Source organism: Bombus terrestris, chromosome 15, assembly GCF_910591885.1.
Source record: "Bombus terrestris chromosome 15, iyBomTerr1.2, whole genome shotgun sequence".
Classification (NCBI taxonomy): domain Eukaryota; kingdom Metazoa; phylum Arthropoda; class Insecta; order Hymenoptera; family Apidae; genus Bombus; species Bombus terrestris.
In genome coordinates this window covers 7,522,336-7,540,214 of record NC_063283.1, presented here as the reverse complement: position 1 = coordinate 7,540,214, position 17,879 = coordinate 7,522,336, and the positions used below count along the sequence as shown (strand labels likewise).

At 37.7% G+C, this 17,879-nt stretch overlaps 4 protein-coding genes across 21 annotated transcripts in view; all 4 read left to right on the top strand.

Annotated features, from left to right (window-relative positions):
* Positions 1-8,283, top strand: part of LOC100644228 (hexokinase type 2) — a 37,529-nt gene extending 29,246 nt beyond the window's left edge. For all 6 annotated transcript variants that reach the window (XM_003401362.4, XM_003401363.4, XM_048412360.1 and 3 more), the window contains exons 2-7: positions 1,341-1,503; positions 1,773-2,128; positions 2,509-2,608; positions 2,807-3,161; positions 3,406-3,676; positions 4,008-8,283. In XM_003401362.4, coding sequence (XP_003401410.1) covers positions 1,341-1,503; positions 1,773-2,128; positions 2,509-2,608; positions 2,807-3,161; positions 3,406-3,676; positions 4,008-4,085 — 1,323 coding nt within the window. In that variant the 3' untranslated portion in view covers positions 4,086-8,283. The remainder of the gene's footprint in view (positions 1-1,340; positions 1,504-1,772; positions 2,129-2,508; positions 2,609-2,806; positions 3,162-3,405; positions 3,677-4,007) is intronic.
* A 1,011-nt stretch (positions 8,284-9,294) lies between these two features.
* Positions 9,295-13,851, top strand: LOC100643988 (FHF complex subunit HOOK interacting protein 2A). Of its 4 annotated transcripts, none has more exons than XM_003401359.4 (6): positions 9,295-9,525; positions 10,297-11,352; positions 11,546-11,996; positions 12,182-12,548; positions 12,921-13,421; positions 13,501-13,851. In XM_003401359.4, the coding sequence occupies exons 1-6, from the start codon at positions 9,481-9,483 to the stop codon at positions 13,598-13,600; spliced, it is 2,520 nt and encodes an 839-aa protein (XP_003401407.1). In that variant the 5' UTR covers positions 9,295-9,480; the 3' UTR covers positions 13,601-13,851. The 4 variants fall into 4 exon arrangements, with proteins under 4 accessions (XP_003401407.1, XP_012172579.1, XP_048268316.1 ...); XM_012317189.3 differs by lacking the exon at positions 9,295-9,525 and adding an exon at positions 9,725-10,067; XM_048412359.1 differs by lacking the exon at positions 9,295-9,525 and adding an exon at positions 9,979-10,000.
* Positions 13,852-14,082: 231 nt separating this feature from the next.
* On the top strand, positions 14,083-15,944 carry LOC100644944 (DALR anticodon-binding domain-containing protein 3). Its single transcript, XM_012317190.3, has 5 exons — positions 14,083-14,427; positions 14,501-15,134; positions 15,211-15,344; positions 15,432-15,599; positions 15,694-15,944. The coding sequence occupies exons 1-5, from the start codon at positions 14,137-14,139 to the stop codon at positions 15,811-15,813; spliced, it is 1,347 nt and encodes a 448-aa protein (XP_012172580.1). The 5' UTR covers positions 14,083-14,136; the 3' UTR covers positions 15,814-15,944.
* Positions 15,945-17,274: 1,330 nt separating this feature from the next.
* The window catches only part of LOC100644824 (max dimerization protein 1), a 228,020-nt gene continuing 227,415 nt past the window's right edge, over positions 17,275-17,879 (top strand). For 4 of the 10 annotated variants that reach the window (XM_048412362.1, XM_012317192.3, XM_048412364.1 and 1 more), the window contains exon 1: positions 17,292-17,675. The gene's annotated coding sequence lies outside the window, so the exon portion shown is untranslated. Of the gene's footprint in view, positions 17,676-17,879 lie in introns of all 10 variants that reach the window. The other 6 variants (XM_012317194.3, XM_012317198.3, XM_012317196.3 and 3 more) reach the window with 6 other exon arrangements.

The following is a 17,879-nucleotide window of genomic DNA, read 5'->3' as shown; positions in this document are numbered from 1 at the left end:
ATATATATAAACTTGGTCTCTCTTTAGCTTTAAACATTGATTAAAACCATAAACTTTTGAACTGTCGAAAGATACGATCTTCCAGAGTAAAGAGTGAAAAGAATAGCATATAAACAGCTTAGGCCAGTTATTATTTTCCTACGACCGAGTATGGCAACGTAAATCTCCGACCTATTTTTAAGATTCCAAGCACACGGTTTACGCGAAGTTAGACGCGTCGGAAAGCTAGATTGACCGACAAGCGGAAAGAATAGAAAGAGAAATGTAATCATACGATTGGAGTCTATCTATCGATCTATATTTAAATTTCTACGCTAGAAACCTTAAACTTTGCGTGGAGTTAAACGTATCAAGGAATCGGATATACAGAAAATTTAATAATAATATCTTGGTACTGAAAAATGACAAACGTTAACAAGATCTTGTCCCTATATTTACAAAGCGACTCATTTCAATCTTTAAACGCTTATATTTTGCAATCAGTCCTCGATGACACGGTCGAATGTCTAAATATTTTCTGACAGAAGTCTATTAAACAGGTACTTCATTCTCGGCCCTGATCCTCTCGTGTCACATCGTACACTCTCGTCGACTCTCTCCTCGATATCCGTCATTCTTCCCATAATCGTCCGCGACTATTGTTCCGGCCTGTGACATCCACATTTTTGTACGCGCATATGGGTGCCCGTGAACCCATACAAAAGTGCACAGTAAATTCCACCAACATTCTTTCGACTGGATAGTCGCGGACGCACGCTCGTTCTTCGAAATAAATGCTACTCACAGAATGAAACAGCTTTATTCCGATTTATACGTACGACTGACGATGTGCGTTTCAAGACACGTTTAATATTCATGATATTTACGAAGTTAATATTGACCTGATACTGATAAGTACAGTGTTGTCCCACGAACTCTGCCCACCTGGAGTGTTTTCGTTATTTCAAACGATGCGTGAAAATGTCATTAACGAAAGTTGAAGGATTCAGTGAAACGCATGATATAGAATTATTTAAAATAACGGAGATATTTCAGGTAGACGGGGTTCCGTGAGACACACTGTAATAGAGAGAAAATTAGGGAAAAATAAATTCGATTTCTGGTGTTACTATGTTAAAACGTAATTCACAACTAATATTTAGAGGCATTTTTTTCTTTTTTTTAAATAGAGCTTCGTACGAAGAAACGTTATTTTATATCTTCGACTTATTTCGTCGCGTACAATCGCCAATTACAGGTACAGACACCCTGTATATGGAAGACCTATCGAAGGTCAGCTCGTATCAGGGACCATTGTTAGACCGAAATCGATAATCAGTTTTCATTTTCGTTTATCACAGATAAGAGATATCTGCAAGGAGCTGATCCTTTCCAACGAACAGCTCCATATGGTTATGCAAAAGTTGGACGATGAGATGAACAAAGGCCTATCGAAGGAAACGCACGATCAGGCGGTTGTGAAATGTTTCGCGACCTACGTCCAAGACCTTCCCGATGGCAGTGGTAAGAAGACACTCTTATAATCGATAAGAAACCAATTTACAATAACGAATCAGAATTATTCGAAAGTTCAAAAACGAAGAAAATAGCTACTAATCCTATAGATCGGTTGTTCTGATTCGCGACGATCTAGACTTTGAAGGAAAATTACTTAACAAATTCCCGGTATCGTTGATTCTCAAGGAAAGAGGAAACTTGATATTTCTAATTCCAATACGAAGAAATATTTAGTCACAATCAATCGTACGAATTGAATTATTACCGATTTACAGAGAAGGGCCACTTTCTGGCCTTGGATCTGGGAGGGACGAATTTCAGGGTGCTCTTGATCACCTTGGATCACCAGAATTTCGACATGAAGAGCAAAATCTACGCTATACCACAGAGTCTCATGTTAGGGACTGGCACACAGCTTTTCGATCATATAGCTCAGTGTTTGGCATTGTTCGTCAAGGATCTGAACCTTCACAACGAGCGTCTACCTCTCGGTTTTACGTTCAGCTTCCCATTGTCTCAACAAGGACTGACCAAAGGCTACCTAGTCAGGTGGACGAAGGGTTTTAACTGCAGCGGTGTAGTCGGCGAAGACGTGGTTGCTTTGCTCGAAAAGGCAATCGAAAAAAGAAAAGTGAGTGCTTCGTTCTACTTTAAAACAGTTGTTCAATCATTGATGACAAATAAAATATCTTTATTGTTTTTGTAAAATTACGTATCGTTAATTCGGTAAATTGATTCTGTATCTTGAAACACTGCAAGTTAAAATTCTACTTTATAAAGATTCTATTTTTCAAAAACAACGAGGATAATATCTCAAACTTGTGAGTTTATTAGAGAGAATATATAGAGTATAAAAGGCAGAGAAATCATAGGTTCTAAATCGGTCAGTGATTTCATAACAATCGCGTTAACGAGAAATGAGAGTCGAAAACAACGATAAGGACAATTGTATGAATACATAACTAGCCGTAGCTAATTGCAAAACCATACTAATTACGATGTATCGTACAGGACGTGAAAATCGAGGTATGCGCCATTCTGAACGACACCACTGGTACTCTGATGTCGTGTGCTTGGAAAAACAGGAATTGTCGTATCGGATTGATCGTCGGTGAGTGACGAATATTACTTTCCTTTCCATTCTTACCATTCACAAACAGGGAAAAATCTAATAATCAATTTCTTCTTTCTAAATGAAGATATTGTAAATTCCTCTAATGAAAAAACACCGAAACTTGCGGACGTAATATTACCGTGAATGAATTATGAAACTTTTTCCCCATTAAGATAAAATCTCGTTTCGCTTCAGGAACTGGTACCAACGCCTGTTACGTGGAGAAGACGTCGAACGTACAGTGCGCGATTCCAGGAAACTTCTCGCAAGAGAAGCCACATATGCTGATCAATATCGAATGGGGTGCGTTCGGTGAGGGTGGTGTGCTCGATTTTATTCTAACGGAGTTCGATCGCGCCATCGACGAAAATTCGATCAATCCGTCGAAACAGTTGTTTGAGAAGATGATCTCGGGCATGTACATGGGAGAATTGACGAGGTTGGTTCTCGAGAAAGTGGTGAACGCCGGGCTACTGTTTGGTGGAAAGTGCCCCAGCGATCTTAAGAAACGGGGCAAATTCTTCACGAAATACGTTTCAGAAATCGAAAAGTGAGTATCACGCAGTCGTATCGGATATCTTTTCCTCGCGATAGAGATTCTCCGTATCTCCTACCTCTTCTTTCGTTCATTTTTTCACATTCTGAGTTACGACATTTTAGTATTAATTAAATTAATTTCTCTCGTTATTCCAAGCAAATCCTGAATCTGACAACGCTAATCTACGATTGCAGGCAATTATAACGAGCAACCTTCCCAACGTTCGACGTTAAATGTTGTTCTTCGTTCGTTTCAGCGATGCTAAAGGGAAATACACGAACTGCCGCGAAGTACTAGCAGAATTAGGATTACGAAACGTAAGCGACCAGGATTGTGAAAACGTTAGGTACGTTTGCTCTGTTGTGTCGAGGAGAGCAGCTCACCTGGCCAGCGCTGGAATCGCCACGTTATTGAACAAAATGGGCGAAGACAGCGTAACAGTCGGAATCGATGGTTCGGTCTACAGATTCCATCCGTACTTCCACGAGCTTATGACCGAGAAGATAAGCCAGTTACAGAATTATAAGGTGAGACCAGTGGGAACAGCTTTGTTTCTTAAAGTTTCGACGAATATGCTGTTTTAAAGAGACATGTTTTTCTTGCACGACGGTTGTGTAACAGTAATTTCAATAAAATCCTATATCTTATCATTACGACGAGTATTAAAATCGATAATTGAAATTTAAATCAAGGTTCCAGTTTATTAAAAGATCCGACAAGATTTGCTTATCAACGTCTCTGCCGTATTATACAACCGTCGTTAAGTCAAACGTATAAAATTTTATTTGGCGAAATAAAAAGCTGTGAGGAAAGAACTTAGAGATAATTTAGGCTCTAACAATTTACATTGCTTTGCAGTTCGATTTAATGCTCTCGGAGGATGGCAGCGGTCGTGGTGCGGCGCTGGTCGCCGCAGTGGCTGCCGGACACCGGTGAAGACAACGGCTGTGCCGCGTCTCCTCAAACTTAGATTAAATTAAGTTATATGCAGTAACGATTCAAATTTGACACACCATTAAACATATACGTACACAGAAAATGTATGAAGTCACGCGTATGTGCCGAGGAAAAAGTCGAAGAGAGCTAGCTATTAAATAAACTAAAAATGGAAGAAAGGAAGCGAGAGAGGGAGAGATAAGTAAATAAAAGAACGAATGAGATTCTGTCCGTTAGGAAGAATAGAGAGCAAGATCGAGAATGAATGAGTGTGAAAACGAATGAGAGCTGAATGTGCACTTGTACATAGAGCATAAAACGTAGCCTAACCCCTGCGAAAATATCGAAACAACGGTACTTGAAGGAGTACTTACAAATCGATGAGCATATTTACGCTCGTCACTACTAGACCGGAGAAGGAAACAGAACAAATTTATAACGAAGTGTTTTCACGCGAGACGTGGTTGCACACGAGCAAACTAATAATCGGAACTACGAGTAATGTACAACAGAAATCCTATTACTGCCATAAGCGCAGACAAATACGTATACGTAGACGCGCTTGGATGGAAGGAATTTGAAAGAATTTCAATCGTTCCTTCGAAGCAAAGGCTACGTGAATTTATCGGCATTAAGCGTGTGCGCGTAGCTCGCGATACATCATATATCACGAAATATCGACGATAAACGGTCGATCTCGATGTTCCTTCTTGACAGAACATGCATAAAGATGCGACTGGTTCGCGATCCTGTGGGTCAGTCTCTTCTGTTTCGCCACTGCTCCGAAATCTTTGCGGACGAGGATGAAAAAAGGAACGGGCGGATCCTTGGTTCACATAGAGCGATTTATAAATTATTTGTATCGTCGTTTTATCCTACAGTAATCTTATTGTAACGTTTAGACGCGCGTGATTGAGACGATGGTCGCGCAAGTCGAGGAAGAATGAACGGAACGAGGGTAAAAGAAGTTATGCATGCGTGAAAGAAGTTCGGTATGTAAAACGAGATTATATGTATATTAATATCGAGACGAAAAAGAAAAAAAGAAAGAAACACAAAAACGAAAAGACGAAGAGATAACGCGAGCAAATATTAGAGAAAGTGTGTTTTGCAACAATTCATTAGAAAAAAAATGTGTAGTATCGTTTTAAGGGATTTAGGCGGTTTGAAGTATTTTTAGATTTATAGGCCACGGTCGCGCTCAACGCGTACGTCTTCTTTGGACGTCGCTCTTATTGTTACGACGACGATGATGACGATCGCCGCGTATATACGGACGATCTTTTAGCATTGTCTCCGGAACGATTCTTCGAAGACGTTCGCATCGATGTCGCGACTTAAATTATACAACGTACACTAAAGAGGATGACAAAAAAGGAAAGATAAAAAAATTAAAAAAGAAAAAAGAAAGAGAGAGAGAGGCAAATGTGTGAGTGAACGCGTATATGAACGAGCGATTGATTCTAAGTCGTGACTCTCGATACTATGTTTTCCCGCCACTCTCTCGTGTCGAGAGGCGAATATTTCTTTGGAGTTCAAAGATCGATGGAGCAGAATAATAAACGACCTGTTTTGAGAGCAAATTGACAGTTATCTCTATTATCGTTTTATTGTCGCGAAATTGTAATAAAAATAAGATACTTAGGTTCTTACTATTCCAGTACTTTTTCATTTCAATCGTTTTGAAATTAATCACACTCTACGAATGCAATTCTCATTTTTAAACGAACTCGTTGCTCGACGAAAACATCGTTCGATCTATAACTATCAAGCATCTTATTCTTTTTACAATTTTCTAATAAATAGGAATTTATCCTCTTTGATCTAAAGCACTTTGGAAAAACATCATTGTTAAAGTTACTCGATACTCAAATTCCTTTCTCGATACTTTGTCTGCATATTGGGTCATTCTCGTAAGTCATAAGCAATGCATGTTTTCCTCGGTAAGAATCCGTGTAATATACGTTTGGAAACTTTTATTATCCAAATTGCAGTCGAAGGATTCAAGAGAAAAATGATACAATTGACGAAGTCTTTAAATTGATGAAACGTTCGATCGCGTCACATTGTCATAAAGTTTTGCAAATTCGCAACAAAATCCTATAAATTGTAAAATTATAAAATATAAGATATAAAAAGAATGCATCGAGGAGACAGGAACACTGGATAATGTTCGGTATAAATTGCATCCATGTTAAAGAAGAAACAGTTGCATCAAATTATGTATCAGCTTACAATGAGACAAAAAGTACAAACTTGCTCGACTTTAGTTTTCTGAAAGGGAATAATTAGCGAACAAACTTGTACTACCAGAACCATTTCATCATAATTATCGCAGCTGTTTTATTTCTGGGATAAACAAAATTCTACCATATGTATGTGTATCTAGGTATTACTCTTAATTTTTTACAACTAGTAATTAGTCGAGCTAATATGTTTTTTATTCGGCTACTAGTACAACTTTACGAAATTGACGTCGTAACAAATTCTATTATATCAAACTCAGATCTCAGAAGAACCGCGTTACTTATGACCTGATATTGTCTTCCTTATGACATTATATTCTGTTTATATCATTAATGTCGATATCACGGTTCGATAAATCATAGAAATTTATAATTAAATATAAAGTAATCAGATATTTTTGAAGTCAATCGTATCAAACTGATCGTCTCGATTTATATAATTTAAAAAAAAGACATTCAGCCCAGTTTGCGGAACTTTATCAGAAATAGTAGAAAATTCGTATATTCATGGTTTGAACAATAAGAAGCACGATACCGATCGAACAGATTCTGGCGACCTGAAGAAGGAAGAATCATCGTTCCTCTATCTTTACTCCAAAGTTTTCCTCCTATTGTTTCGTACGCGACTCGAAAGCGCGATGAGGATCGCCCCGTACTTTCCGGATCTGGGCTCGATTGTCATTCAGTTCGCGTTCTCGGATTACGAAACAGTGGCGGGAAGAAAAGTGTCGGTTAAAAGCTTGGCCAGGACGAGGAATTGTTGCTATATATTCTGTATTTATTTTCGTCGCCATTTCGATAAGACATCGCGGTGAGGACCGATAAAATTCGCGTGGACGATAGATCTGTCGACGAAGAGAGAGAGAGAAAGAAAATTCTTTTGCGATCGTCGTTTCACGCGAAGAAGATTCTCTCTGCTTCGTCCCGTTTCCTCGAACCGAGCCGAATCGAACGTTCGTCTCCGATCGTTTGCTGGTCTCTCGTCATCGATGTTGCGGCGGCTGTTGAGACTAAAGGTGGTGAGTAGCTCTGCCGCGGTATACTTAGCGCGATCACGCGGATCCACGTGAGCGTAGCGTTCGATTTAACGTGCGACGTCGACACGAGCACAAAATGTGTTGTCGCGTATTCTACCGATTATTATTGTAAGACACCATGCACACCAACGACGCTATTTCGTTGTGATTTTGTTGATAGTGACGCTGTGTGATTCCGTATCCCGTAGTTTTAGATTGTTGATGATGCATCGGAAATTGGTATTAGAGATTGTTGAAGCATCGGAAAATGGTACTAAAAAATTAATTGTGGATCGATAAAGGTGTCTCGAGAAAGATAGTACAACTATAGCCAATTGTATAACTAAATTCTATATATAAACGAGAAATAAAGCTCTTCCGTTCGAATTGTCAGCTTTAAAGAAAAATAAAATAGAAAAGCGCCACTGGTGCGAAATTCCAACGATATTGTGTCATGCGTCTGTACAGATCTAAAGATAATTAATGTGACAGAAAAGAAGCGGCGAAGTACGAGTACAAGTGCGATCAAGTTCGGATTCCTACAATGCGAGGAATTCTCGTGGTCGAGCATCGAATTACTGTATTCTAGGCTGCGTAAGAAAAATCAGCTACTGCATGAGGCGCGCGATCTAACTGTACTGTTCATCGATTTAGATCGCGACAGCGTATTTGTAAAAGTGTCGAGTGTCCGACAAGAAATTTGGTAGGGTGTTTAGTGAGAGACAAAGTTGTTTTTCTTGGTTAATTGTGAATGAATCGATCGATACGAAGGAGCGAGTAGAATTGAAAGATCGTCGAAGACAGCGAATCGATTATATCGGCGGAGCCTGAACCGCTTTCACGATTTTTTGTCACGACTTTTTTTATATTCACAAACTGGTTAATGTTGTTGAGATGTGTACACGTTAAAGGTGCAAAATAAAAGTCATCGTAAATCTTGTTGCTCACGATCGATGTGCCATTACCATGCCGCGTTTGAAAAGAGTTGAGAACATTTTGGTGTTCGATCAATGTTTTTAATATATCAATATATTATATATACATTTAATTTATGTATTTAATAAATATAATTTAAAATATCTTTTTCAGTTTTTATTACGTTAGTACATATCTGATATATTAATATATTGATAAGACCTTTTGATAAGACAGAGTTTGCAATTCGAAGAAATACTAAAAGTTAAAAATAATAAAAGTTTCCTTCGTGGACGGAAGGGGAACAATAAAGATAAGCTGGCTATTTAAAGAGATAGAGCATTTGCAATGATAATTATTGCGCGAAGGTTTTGTAGGAAAATTTTGGATTTTTTTAAATTGAAATGGTACGAGATTTATTTAATTTCTTGAATGTTTGATCACGGTAAACACGAGTAAATATTCTCGATAGTTAGACGTTTTATTAGCATATTTAGACAGGTATTTCAGAATCTTATCAGCGATTATATCGATCAACCTTGATTAGAAATTGAGTGATATATAATAGGAAAAATACTGAAGATAACGGAACAAGTAATTTTAATCGCATTCAACTCTGATATAAATTCGAATGAATAATCCGCGAAGGGATATTATAATATTCAGTATAATCTTCCCGTACAGTTCAAATCTAGAAATTTAGTTTCACTTAATTTTTCGACCTTTGGCAAGCCTAATCGAAATGTATTTACTACATCGACATCTTCTCTGCACGCCACTAGAGGGCTACGAACTACGTTTATCTTTACAAATCGATTACTTTTTCCAGCGAAAAATCATTTAAAATATTCATATAAAATTTCTCTCAAAATAAATCTATCATTTGACGAAACTAACAAATGCAAGCCTACGCGCAATGTAATCTGTACCGTTCCCCCAATCTCTTTTCTCAATCATCGTACCTAACGTCATAACAATATGTATATATATGATACATACATACTGGGCGATAACAACACCACCTGGTGGTAGCTGACAAGAAACAAAACACGTCAAAGCAGCAAAGTTTCGCTGTCGCAGCGACAGTGAGGTATAGCACCGTGATACGGGAACGAACAATGAGAAATTATGCAGAAACGGGCGATTACACGAGAAACGGCCACAAGGCGCGTGCATAGCGAGAAATAATCGTGGACCAGGATCGGACGGTGCGTTAAGATGATTAGTGGCATTCAAATCGCGCTGAAGAATGCCATTGATGTGGTGAGTGATAACCCTGATAAATTCCGCAGTTTCGTCGTCGGTTCTGTTTTCGACCACGCGACTGCGTACAATGTTCTCCATTCATTCGACCGAGAAAAAAAGACACGCACATTTTCATTTATATTTCTCCTTTGTTTGCGGAGCATTGTGAACAGTGTAAGAGAAATTTTAAGGCAGTATCCATCGATCGTAGTGCGGCATTATATGTTTTACGTAAACGACGATTTCTCTTCGTTCGACCAGCGCGCGCTGTTACATGTGCCATTGTATTTATTTACGTTCTGCGTGTATCGATCTGTATGTTGTGCCCTTCGCCATAGTCGATACACTACTGTCTACTCTTACGAATTTTTTCTTCTCGTCCTTCGTGCGCGCCCGGATCGATTTAAATCGCGCTCGTTTGGCGCCCAGAAAAAAATCCAAATAAACAGAACGGTGCGGCGTAGCCAACTTTCGACCGGCCAATACCATGCCGGTAATACGCAAAATCTGCCCATCTCGATCGACACGCGTATTTGCGCGTTGTCTAATCGTTGCAAGATGTATGTTGTTATATTTAGCGGCTTATGTAATTATTTCAAGTTGCACCTACAAACCAACTGTAGCTCATTAACATGTGCACGTTTAATAATCTACCGTGTTTTGTATCTTACTTGGTTTTCCTCAACAACGACTCAAATGACGTAGTACGATTCCTGGTCGACGTTTTAGTCGTCATCAGTTTTTTTCTTTAAACGAGGCGCTGTACTTATGAATTTTTATCGTTTGCAGATAGCACCGCCTGCCACGCCGCTGCAAGATTTCACCTACCATTGGAAACAGCTTATGAACTTTTATGTGAATCACTTGACAGATTGCAAGGTGCCCATACAGTCGACGGGCATACCACGACATTTAGACAGATTGCTGGAAATACTGCTAGAAGAGGAGAAGGACGAAAACGAACCAGGACCATGTCTCGAATACCTGTTGCAGCACAAGCTACTGGACCTGCTGGCCACGCTCGCCAGCGCGGAAACTCCACCCGGAATGAGAACTATTTGCCTGTCTTTTTTAAGAAAATTTCTGGGTAGATCTAAGTACCCACTGCTGCATCACACGTCGATTTATGGACCAGTGCAACGATTGACCGCTCTGTGCAATGGAAACCCACCATCGCCTATGGAAGCTGAGGAGGTCCAGTTCCTTCTCACGCTTTGCTTCCTAGTTTGCAAGTACCCTCACGTGACCAATATAATAAACGATGTACCGACTGTTCAGAGGCATAACGCCTCTACCAGAAGGAATTCGGAAAGGGTGGAAGTGGAAAAAGTTACCTACGTCCCAAACAGAAGAAAAAATAACTTTAATCCCTTATTTGAACCACTGGACACTCAGGCGGTCACGTTGATAAATCCCAACTTGTTTAGCTCGGAAAATGGTAGGAGACGGTCTGCGGAGACTAACAGACCGCCCAGTAAGAATGGAACGAGAGGATCATCTAGTCAATCGAACGGGTCGATATCTTCCAGAGAAGTGGAGAATGCCTCGCAATCTTCTAGTCCGGTAATCGAGAAATCGATTTGCGATGAGAATTCGGGTGTCACGGTACAATCTTCTGACTCTCAGGACTGCGACATCTCCCAAAAAGGCGAAAACGTCGTTCTGATGAACGAGATAGATACACATTTGCAGAATCTCCAGGATTTACGATTGGACGTTGAGTACGGGGCTGCTTTCGAGGAGTCTAATTGCGCGGAAGGAGATCAGAATCTTCTGAGACCGGACACGCCACAGAAATCAAAATGCCTTCTATTAGATGCCTTGTTGAGTTACATAAATAGCGCGGTAAGCCACGAATTTTAAATAATGAAAGTAAACTATCATAATAGCTCCATATGTCGTGTTATCCATACTTTGCGGATTAATTCTGCGATTTCAATATTAATAAAAGCTATGCGTTAAATATTCCAAAATTCTAAAATACAAAGAACAGTCAAGCAGACAACAAATTCTTAAACAAAAATGTTTCCTCTTCCAGGATAATACCGTGAGAATAAGAGCCTGCGAAGGAATAATGGTCCTTGCATCCTTGGAGGATCCATCGTTCGCACAAATGGTAGCAAACAGTGACTTAGCAACCCTGATACCAAATAGATTAGAGAACCTGTTCAACGCCATCCCAGCGCATGTCGATCCAGCGGAGATCGACGGCGTGGATGTTACTTGGGGTTTAGATTCGCCAATGTGGACGAAAGAGAAAAAATTTTCTGGCTGCAGACAGATCGCCGCGTTTTTCATGTGGTTTGATTACTGCAATCAACTGATAAGGGAAGCGCATCCAGACGTGGCTAACGCGTTGGCGAAGAACATTAAAGTGAATTTCTTAGAGAAAATTGTGACACCAGCCCTGGCTGAACATCATGTCGTTCTTATCACGGCATTGATTACGAAATGTTTGAAGGAATTAACATCCAGCGCCTTATGTACAGGTTTGTATATAATTTATGTTAAAATATGGAGAATTAACAATTTCTTTTTGCTTGGAATTTTTGGAGGATTGATAGAGTTCGTTTACTTTCTCCTTTAAATAGTAGGAGACGAAGAAAGATTGCTCTTTGACCTTTGCCAATATTTCAAAATTAATTCAAACGATATTAATAATTTCTTTCTTCAGAAATGAGTTACTGGCTCGTGGGTCACGATAGAGGTCCAGAGATACCAAACGTATGGACATCACCTGTACTACACAGGCTGATAGACAACTGCTTCACGGACAGTGACGATTTAACGCTGGAAACATTAAAGCTGTTCGAGGAGATGATAGAGAAACGGAACGAGCATATACTGCACTGTCTCGTATTAGTATATTTATCAACACGAGGCTATTACGACAACACCGCGGCGGATAGTGCAATTGCATCCTGGAGCGACGAGGAGGACGAAAGAGAAAGAGAAAAGAAGAAGGGTTCGCTAGACCTCTCTTACGAGCAAAGTCATAGTCGAACATTAGCACCTAGTAACATTCATAGAATTGTAAATTGGTAAGAATCTTACAGAAACTCTCACCATCGTATATAGAAAAAAAAAAAAAAGAAAAAAGAAAAACTTTCATCAAAAGAACGTTTTATGACGGAGACATTCCTTGTCACTCGAATAAATAGAATATTTAAAAAAAAGTAATAATTCAATAATGTACACGCTTATAGTACTTGACAAGCGTGACACAAAGTGAGAAAGCTTAATCAACAGAAAGTCTCAATCAATCATTTCGATACGTCATCAACTGAATATGTTTTCTCAGCGTATGTACTAAAGAACTTTGAACACTTTCCCTCGCGCGACAATACTTGCATATGCAAATGAAATAGTGTAAAGGTATAGAATTTTTAGCTTCGTATCAACCTCCGTTTCAGTTTCCTGTCCCTGATTCCTCGTTATCTACAAACAGACACGGACGTGAACAATTATGAACGGTATATGGCTGACTTGGAAAGGCAGTATTCTACTGTGCTGGCAGACTGCTCGCTAATGGCCTGGCCGCTAGAGGCAGTAACCGTGGATGATTCTGCGAGTTCCGATTCCAGACCGGAAGCAGACCATTGTTCCGTAAGATTTTACATGGGGCCGTTTATGACGATGCTTTTCGAGAAAGTGGCGAGTATTCCAAGGCAAAAGTACGAGGTCAACCTGCAACTGACGGTGGTGATCTCGAGGCTTGCGCTTTTACCTCATCCGTACCTGCATGAATTTTTACTGAATCCGTTGCTACCAGTAGCACCCGGCACGAAGAACTTGTTTACCTGCTTGCAAAAAGTTGTCAAGCAGCTGGTGAACGAGGTACCAAAGACGCCGGATCACAAGCAAATGCTGACAGAGACGCGAGAACGATTGCTTGAATATTGTTCTCACGAAGGGTAAATACGAATAAGAATGATTAATTATTTCGTTCGTTGTTTGGTAATTTTGGAAGATTAAATGTTTCGTGATTTTTAGAGAAAAGGAGAATATCCTGTTCGAAAGCGTGATCGTGACAGAAGAATTTTGCAAGGAACTGGCTGCGATAGCATACGTAAAATATCATCATTCTATGTGATAATTGTTATCAAAGAGAGCGATGTAAATTATTGAATTTAATTACAGTACTATGGCTGAGTAAATTTATTTAATGATCGATCGTCAGTCTAGATACGCTTAAATAGAAAATTGTGTTTTGTGATGAATTTGTAAAATATACGTACATACTTTATGTTAAATATAGCTACTATTATATTAATGTTAATGTTTACAATCACCTATTTGCATAATTCGACTTGTGACTCTAATAAAGAAACTACTGAAAAGTCACGTTCGTTTTGATTATTTTGCTTCAAAAATTGTTACAAATTTTTCTAATATAGTTGTTATAATATTTGTAGTTTCAACAACCTTTAATTACCACATATCAATTTAAAAACATATTTAAATTTGAGTATATCATAGGACTACATAGTTTGCAAATAATTTTAATAATTGAAATAAAAAACGTAAGTTAAGAATGTTACATGTCTTATAAGTGAAACTAATTTCAGAATCATATGCTTCATATTAGAGTAAGTTGTTAAAGTTACTTCATATTGGAGTGACTGACACATGGAGTCACAAATGGAAAACACATCACCCATTTGCATACAGTTGCTTATAAATAATATAACATCATATTTAAGTGGTAATAATTGCAAAAATACCTCAGTTGTCAAGGTAAATAATGAGAAGTTAGCAATAAATGGTGAATTATATTTTATACCTAGCCTTAAAGTATGGAAAAACTTGTTGAAAGACACAGATCAATGTGAAGAAAAGTGTACAACAATTTTGCAACATTTTCTATATGTTCGAGGTGGTGGAATAAATAGCAACACTGATGCAGACATTGCAAATCAGGTAAAATATAATAAAAAATATCATCAAGGAAAGAAACATAACCTAGCTATAAAACTAAAAGATATTTTTGCAGGTTTTACAGTTGTTAATATCATCAAGTAGTAATTGGTCTATAAAATTACACAAGTATCTTTTAGAGAGAGAAAGAGTTTGTTTATTTTTACAACGTACCCCTCTTATAGAGAGCTCGATCAAAGCAGTTATAGCATTTAAGAATGACTTTGGGAAAACTTTTTCAGTTAACAAGATCTTTAGTTTCATATCGCTCCAAGATAACGAATCAGAACTCACAACTAGAAGATTACACTTAATACAACATGTCACTGAAAAGATTTTGACTCTACATGGATCTAAAATATCAGATGAGCACTCTGATTACAGATTTGTATTTACCACTAAGTCACAAGGAAATGTGAGAGAAAATTATGAGAGGTGTATATGTGGTGTGGTAAAAAATACAGAAACAAACTGTAAAGAGACAAAACTAACGTATAAAGAATATATTAACAATAAAATTATAGAATTAAAAGCATTAAATGAACATAAATATTTTGAAGCACGAGAATTCAATGTAGAAACAGAAGAATGTTTCCTTGAAAATCTTGCAAAAGCAACAGTTACATTTGAATTATTATCTGTAAAACCAAGCCGTCCTGTTTTTATTGGATGCAATGTTGCTACCGATAAAAGTACCACAAACACAAAAGGTTCTTTCATCTCTGAGTTTTGCATGAATTTCTTAGAATTTTTAAAGGAACAATTTCTACCATTATTAGTTTTTAGGTGGATGTTTTATATTATATAATACAGCAAGAATAACAGCTATCATTGAAAAGTATAATGATAAAAGTTTAAGAGGAGAATATCCTAATTTACCATGTGTCAATGATACAGATTTTTCTTTACTAAATCAAGAGGTATTTTATTCAAAAGATACTGAATTATCAACATTTCCAATTTATGAAAGAGAACAAACAATAACTCAGAAACTTTATAATTTCTAGGAAGAATGGGAACTTATATATAATTTTGTTATTGGATATCAACAAATGATAAAGGATTGTTTAAGATATGATCCTGTGTTCCAAACAAATACACAATTTATTTGTATATTTTTGTCTAAACTGTGCCAAAAATTTAGCATCTACTATCATAGAATTAGAATTTTAACTGTAAGTTTTATTACTGACTAATGTTAATGATTGAATTATAAACCTTATTGTATGATTAATTATTTATTGTTTATATATTATTGTTTCATTATAGGAAGCATATGACCATTTAATTCCAACAATGACTGCCAGATTATATATGCTACATGCATTGCAAATTGTGCTTCAAAATGCACTTGCTTTATTAGATATTGCTCCTGTATCTCGCATGTAATTTATTCATACAAATTTTTTTAATCAAAATGATATATCTCAATATAATAGAAATCAATTTACAAAATTGTACAAATTATAAGGAATTGTGTATTTTTCAAAGGAATAAATAAAAAGTGAATTATCAACTAACCAAAGTAATATTTTAAATTGTACTTCACAAGTTTCTAAGTTGTTCAACTTAAATATGTTTTAATTTTTGCCTTATAATAAAAGTATGGAAAAATAATGTAATTTTGAAAAATTATTATTTTCATAAGAAATCTTTATAAATCTATTGTTACTTTTTAATTAGTTGAAAATGTATTGGGTTAAGCAATTATTTACTAAAAATAACTGCAATAAAGCTATATTTATAATTTTTAGTTCAAATATTTTCTAATAATTGTTGAATTAATTAGATTTGTCATGTCGTAATTGTATTAATTTTAAATATATCACAATGAAACATTTACATACGAGTATAATTTTTTGTCATAGCACAACAAATGAAAATAACACTCGCACTCGTAAATAACGATGCGTGAAACGACAGAAATCGTTATAATGTATATAACTGTACATCTACGTGTGCATTCTTTCAAATGTCATTCCTCATTTTTTAAATTAAATACGATCTATATAGAAATTATTGATTTTGTGTAACTTACCAAATGATCATCACCTTTTTCGAAGAAATTCTTCTAACCTTTGACGATAATCACAGAAATCGGTAAATTACTGTATTTTATCTTTCTGTCACACATATTTATTGCTATTATAAAGTACAAAATGATCGAATTTTGTTGAATCAAACTATAAATTTATATATATTCAAATACTATACCGGACGCTATAGATCTCGAGAGACTCAGATCTTCAGAAGTACCAATTTGAAAAAGTATGGGTGACGCTAAATGGAATACAAAAGATGGCGCGATTATATGAATTTTCAAATGCACTTATCTTAAATTTCATAATGTAAGGAAGTATCGAGCGACATTTTAGAGTTGTTATATTTAAATTATATAATAAAGAATAAAAATTGTTTCTTACAGGAAGATTGAATAGATTATAACGAAATAAATAAGTGGGATTCGAATTACTTAAAAATACATCGTGTGTTATAATAAGTTAATTCCCGATGTAATCGGTACCAGCGTGATCGATCAACGCATTACTTTCTGATATATTATTTCTCAGTTTTAGTACATTCTAGATGAAAAAGGGGAGTGTCTTCTCTACTGGAGGAATATCGTACATGAAAAGTACACGCACGATAGCGTGCAGGAGAGCGAGGCAAGGAACACAGCCAGCTGTTTGTTTTGTTTTCGGGCATGAGATTCACGTGACACGACCGGTGCTGGTGGCGGCTCGTACGGCAGGGTCGTATTGTCAACGTTGATTGGCCGAGGCAGTGCACTGGCGCACCGCTCGGCCAATCAGCGACACCGTAAGAAACGACGCCTGGTGCTTCTACGGTGCAGAGACGTTTGACATCGATAAATGCGTGAGAGTGCTCGCGAAGTGCGGAGGTATCAGGCTGTCGCTCGCTCGTCGTCGGCTTGTCGTAGTCGTCGTCGTCGTCGGGGGCTCGTGGGCTCGTCGTCGTCGGTCAGTTTCGAGCCTCCTTTTCTTTGTCCTGACTAGCCCCCCCACTCTGTACCCGCGAAAACCTGTGCAGTAGAAGTAGTGTTAGGCAGTGCCGATCCACACAGTGACCGTCTTTCTTTACGTCGTCGCTCAGCTGCACCTACTTTCGTGTGTGAGCGAACGTATCCGGCGTGCCAAATGTCACTAGGTGGACGATAGGGTCGAAATACATTCGATCCTCAACGTCATACGTACGCACGCGTTTTTGCTGTATGTACACAGGTCGGAGAGGTAGCACATTTGCGTTAGAAATGATCATTGTCAGAAACGAGCCGTTAATGTATCGTCCGATACGCAATATACATTCGCGTGATCCTTAGGCCGGCTCCGTGTATATTGCGTATCGGTTTTATTCGCGCTCTGTATTCGCACACATTTTCTTCACATACCGTGAACGTGTGTATGCACCCATCGCGTTGCCGTTGTTTCTTGTAT

Excerpts from the sequence above, each read along its gene's own strand:
- LOC100643988 (XM_012317187.3), top strand. The coding sequence starts at position 10,140 with ATGTGCACGTTTAATAATCTACCGTGTTTTGTATCTTACTTGGTTTTC. Across the intron at positions 10,212-10,296 it reads ACAACGACTCAAATGACGTA|ATAGCACCGCCTGCCACGCC; the intron begins GTACGATTCCTG and ends TATCGTTTGCAG. Across the intron at positions 12,549-12,920 it reads ATTCATAGAATTGTAAATTG|TTTCCTGTCCCTGATTCCTC; the intron begins GTAAGAATCTTA and ends CCTCCGTTTCAG.
- LOC100644944 (XM_012317190.3), top strand. The coding sequence starts at position 14,137 with ATGGAGTCACAAATGGAAAACACATCACCCATTTGCATACAGTTGCTT. Across the intron at positions 14,428-14,500 it reads ATGCAGACATTGCAAATCAG|GTTTTACAGTTGTTAATATC; the intron begins GTAAAATATAAT and ends ATATTTTTGCAG. Across the intron at positions 15,345-15,431 it reads TTTCTTTACTAAATCAAGAG|GAAGAATGGGAACTTATATA; the intron begins GTATTTTATTCA and ends TATAATTTCTAG.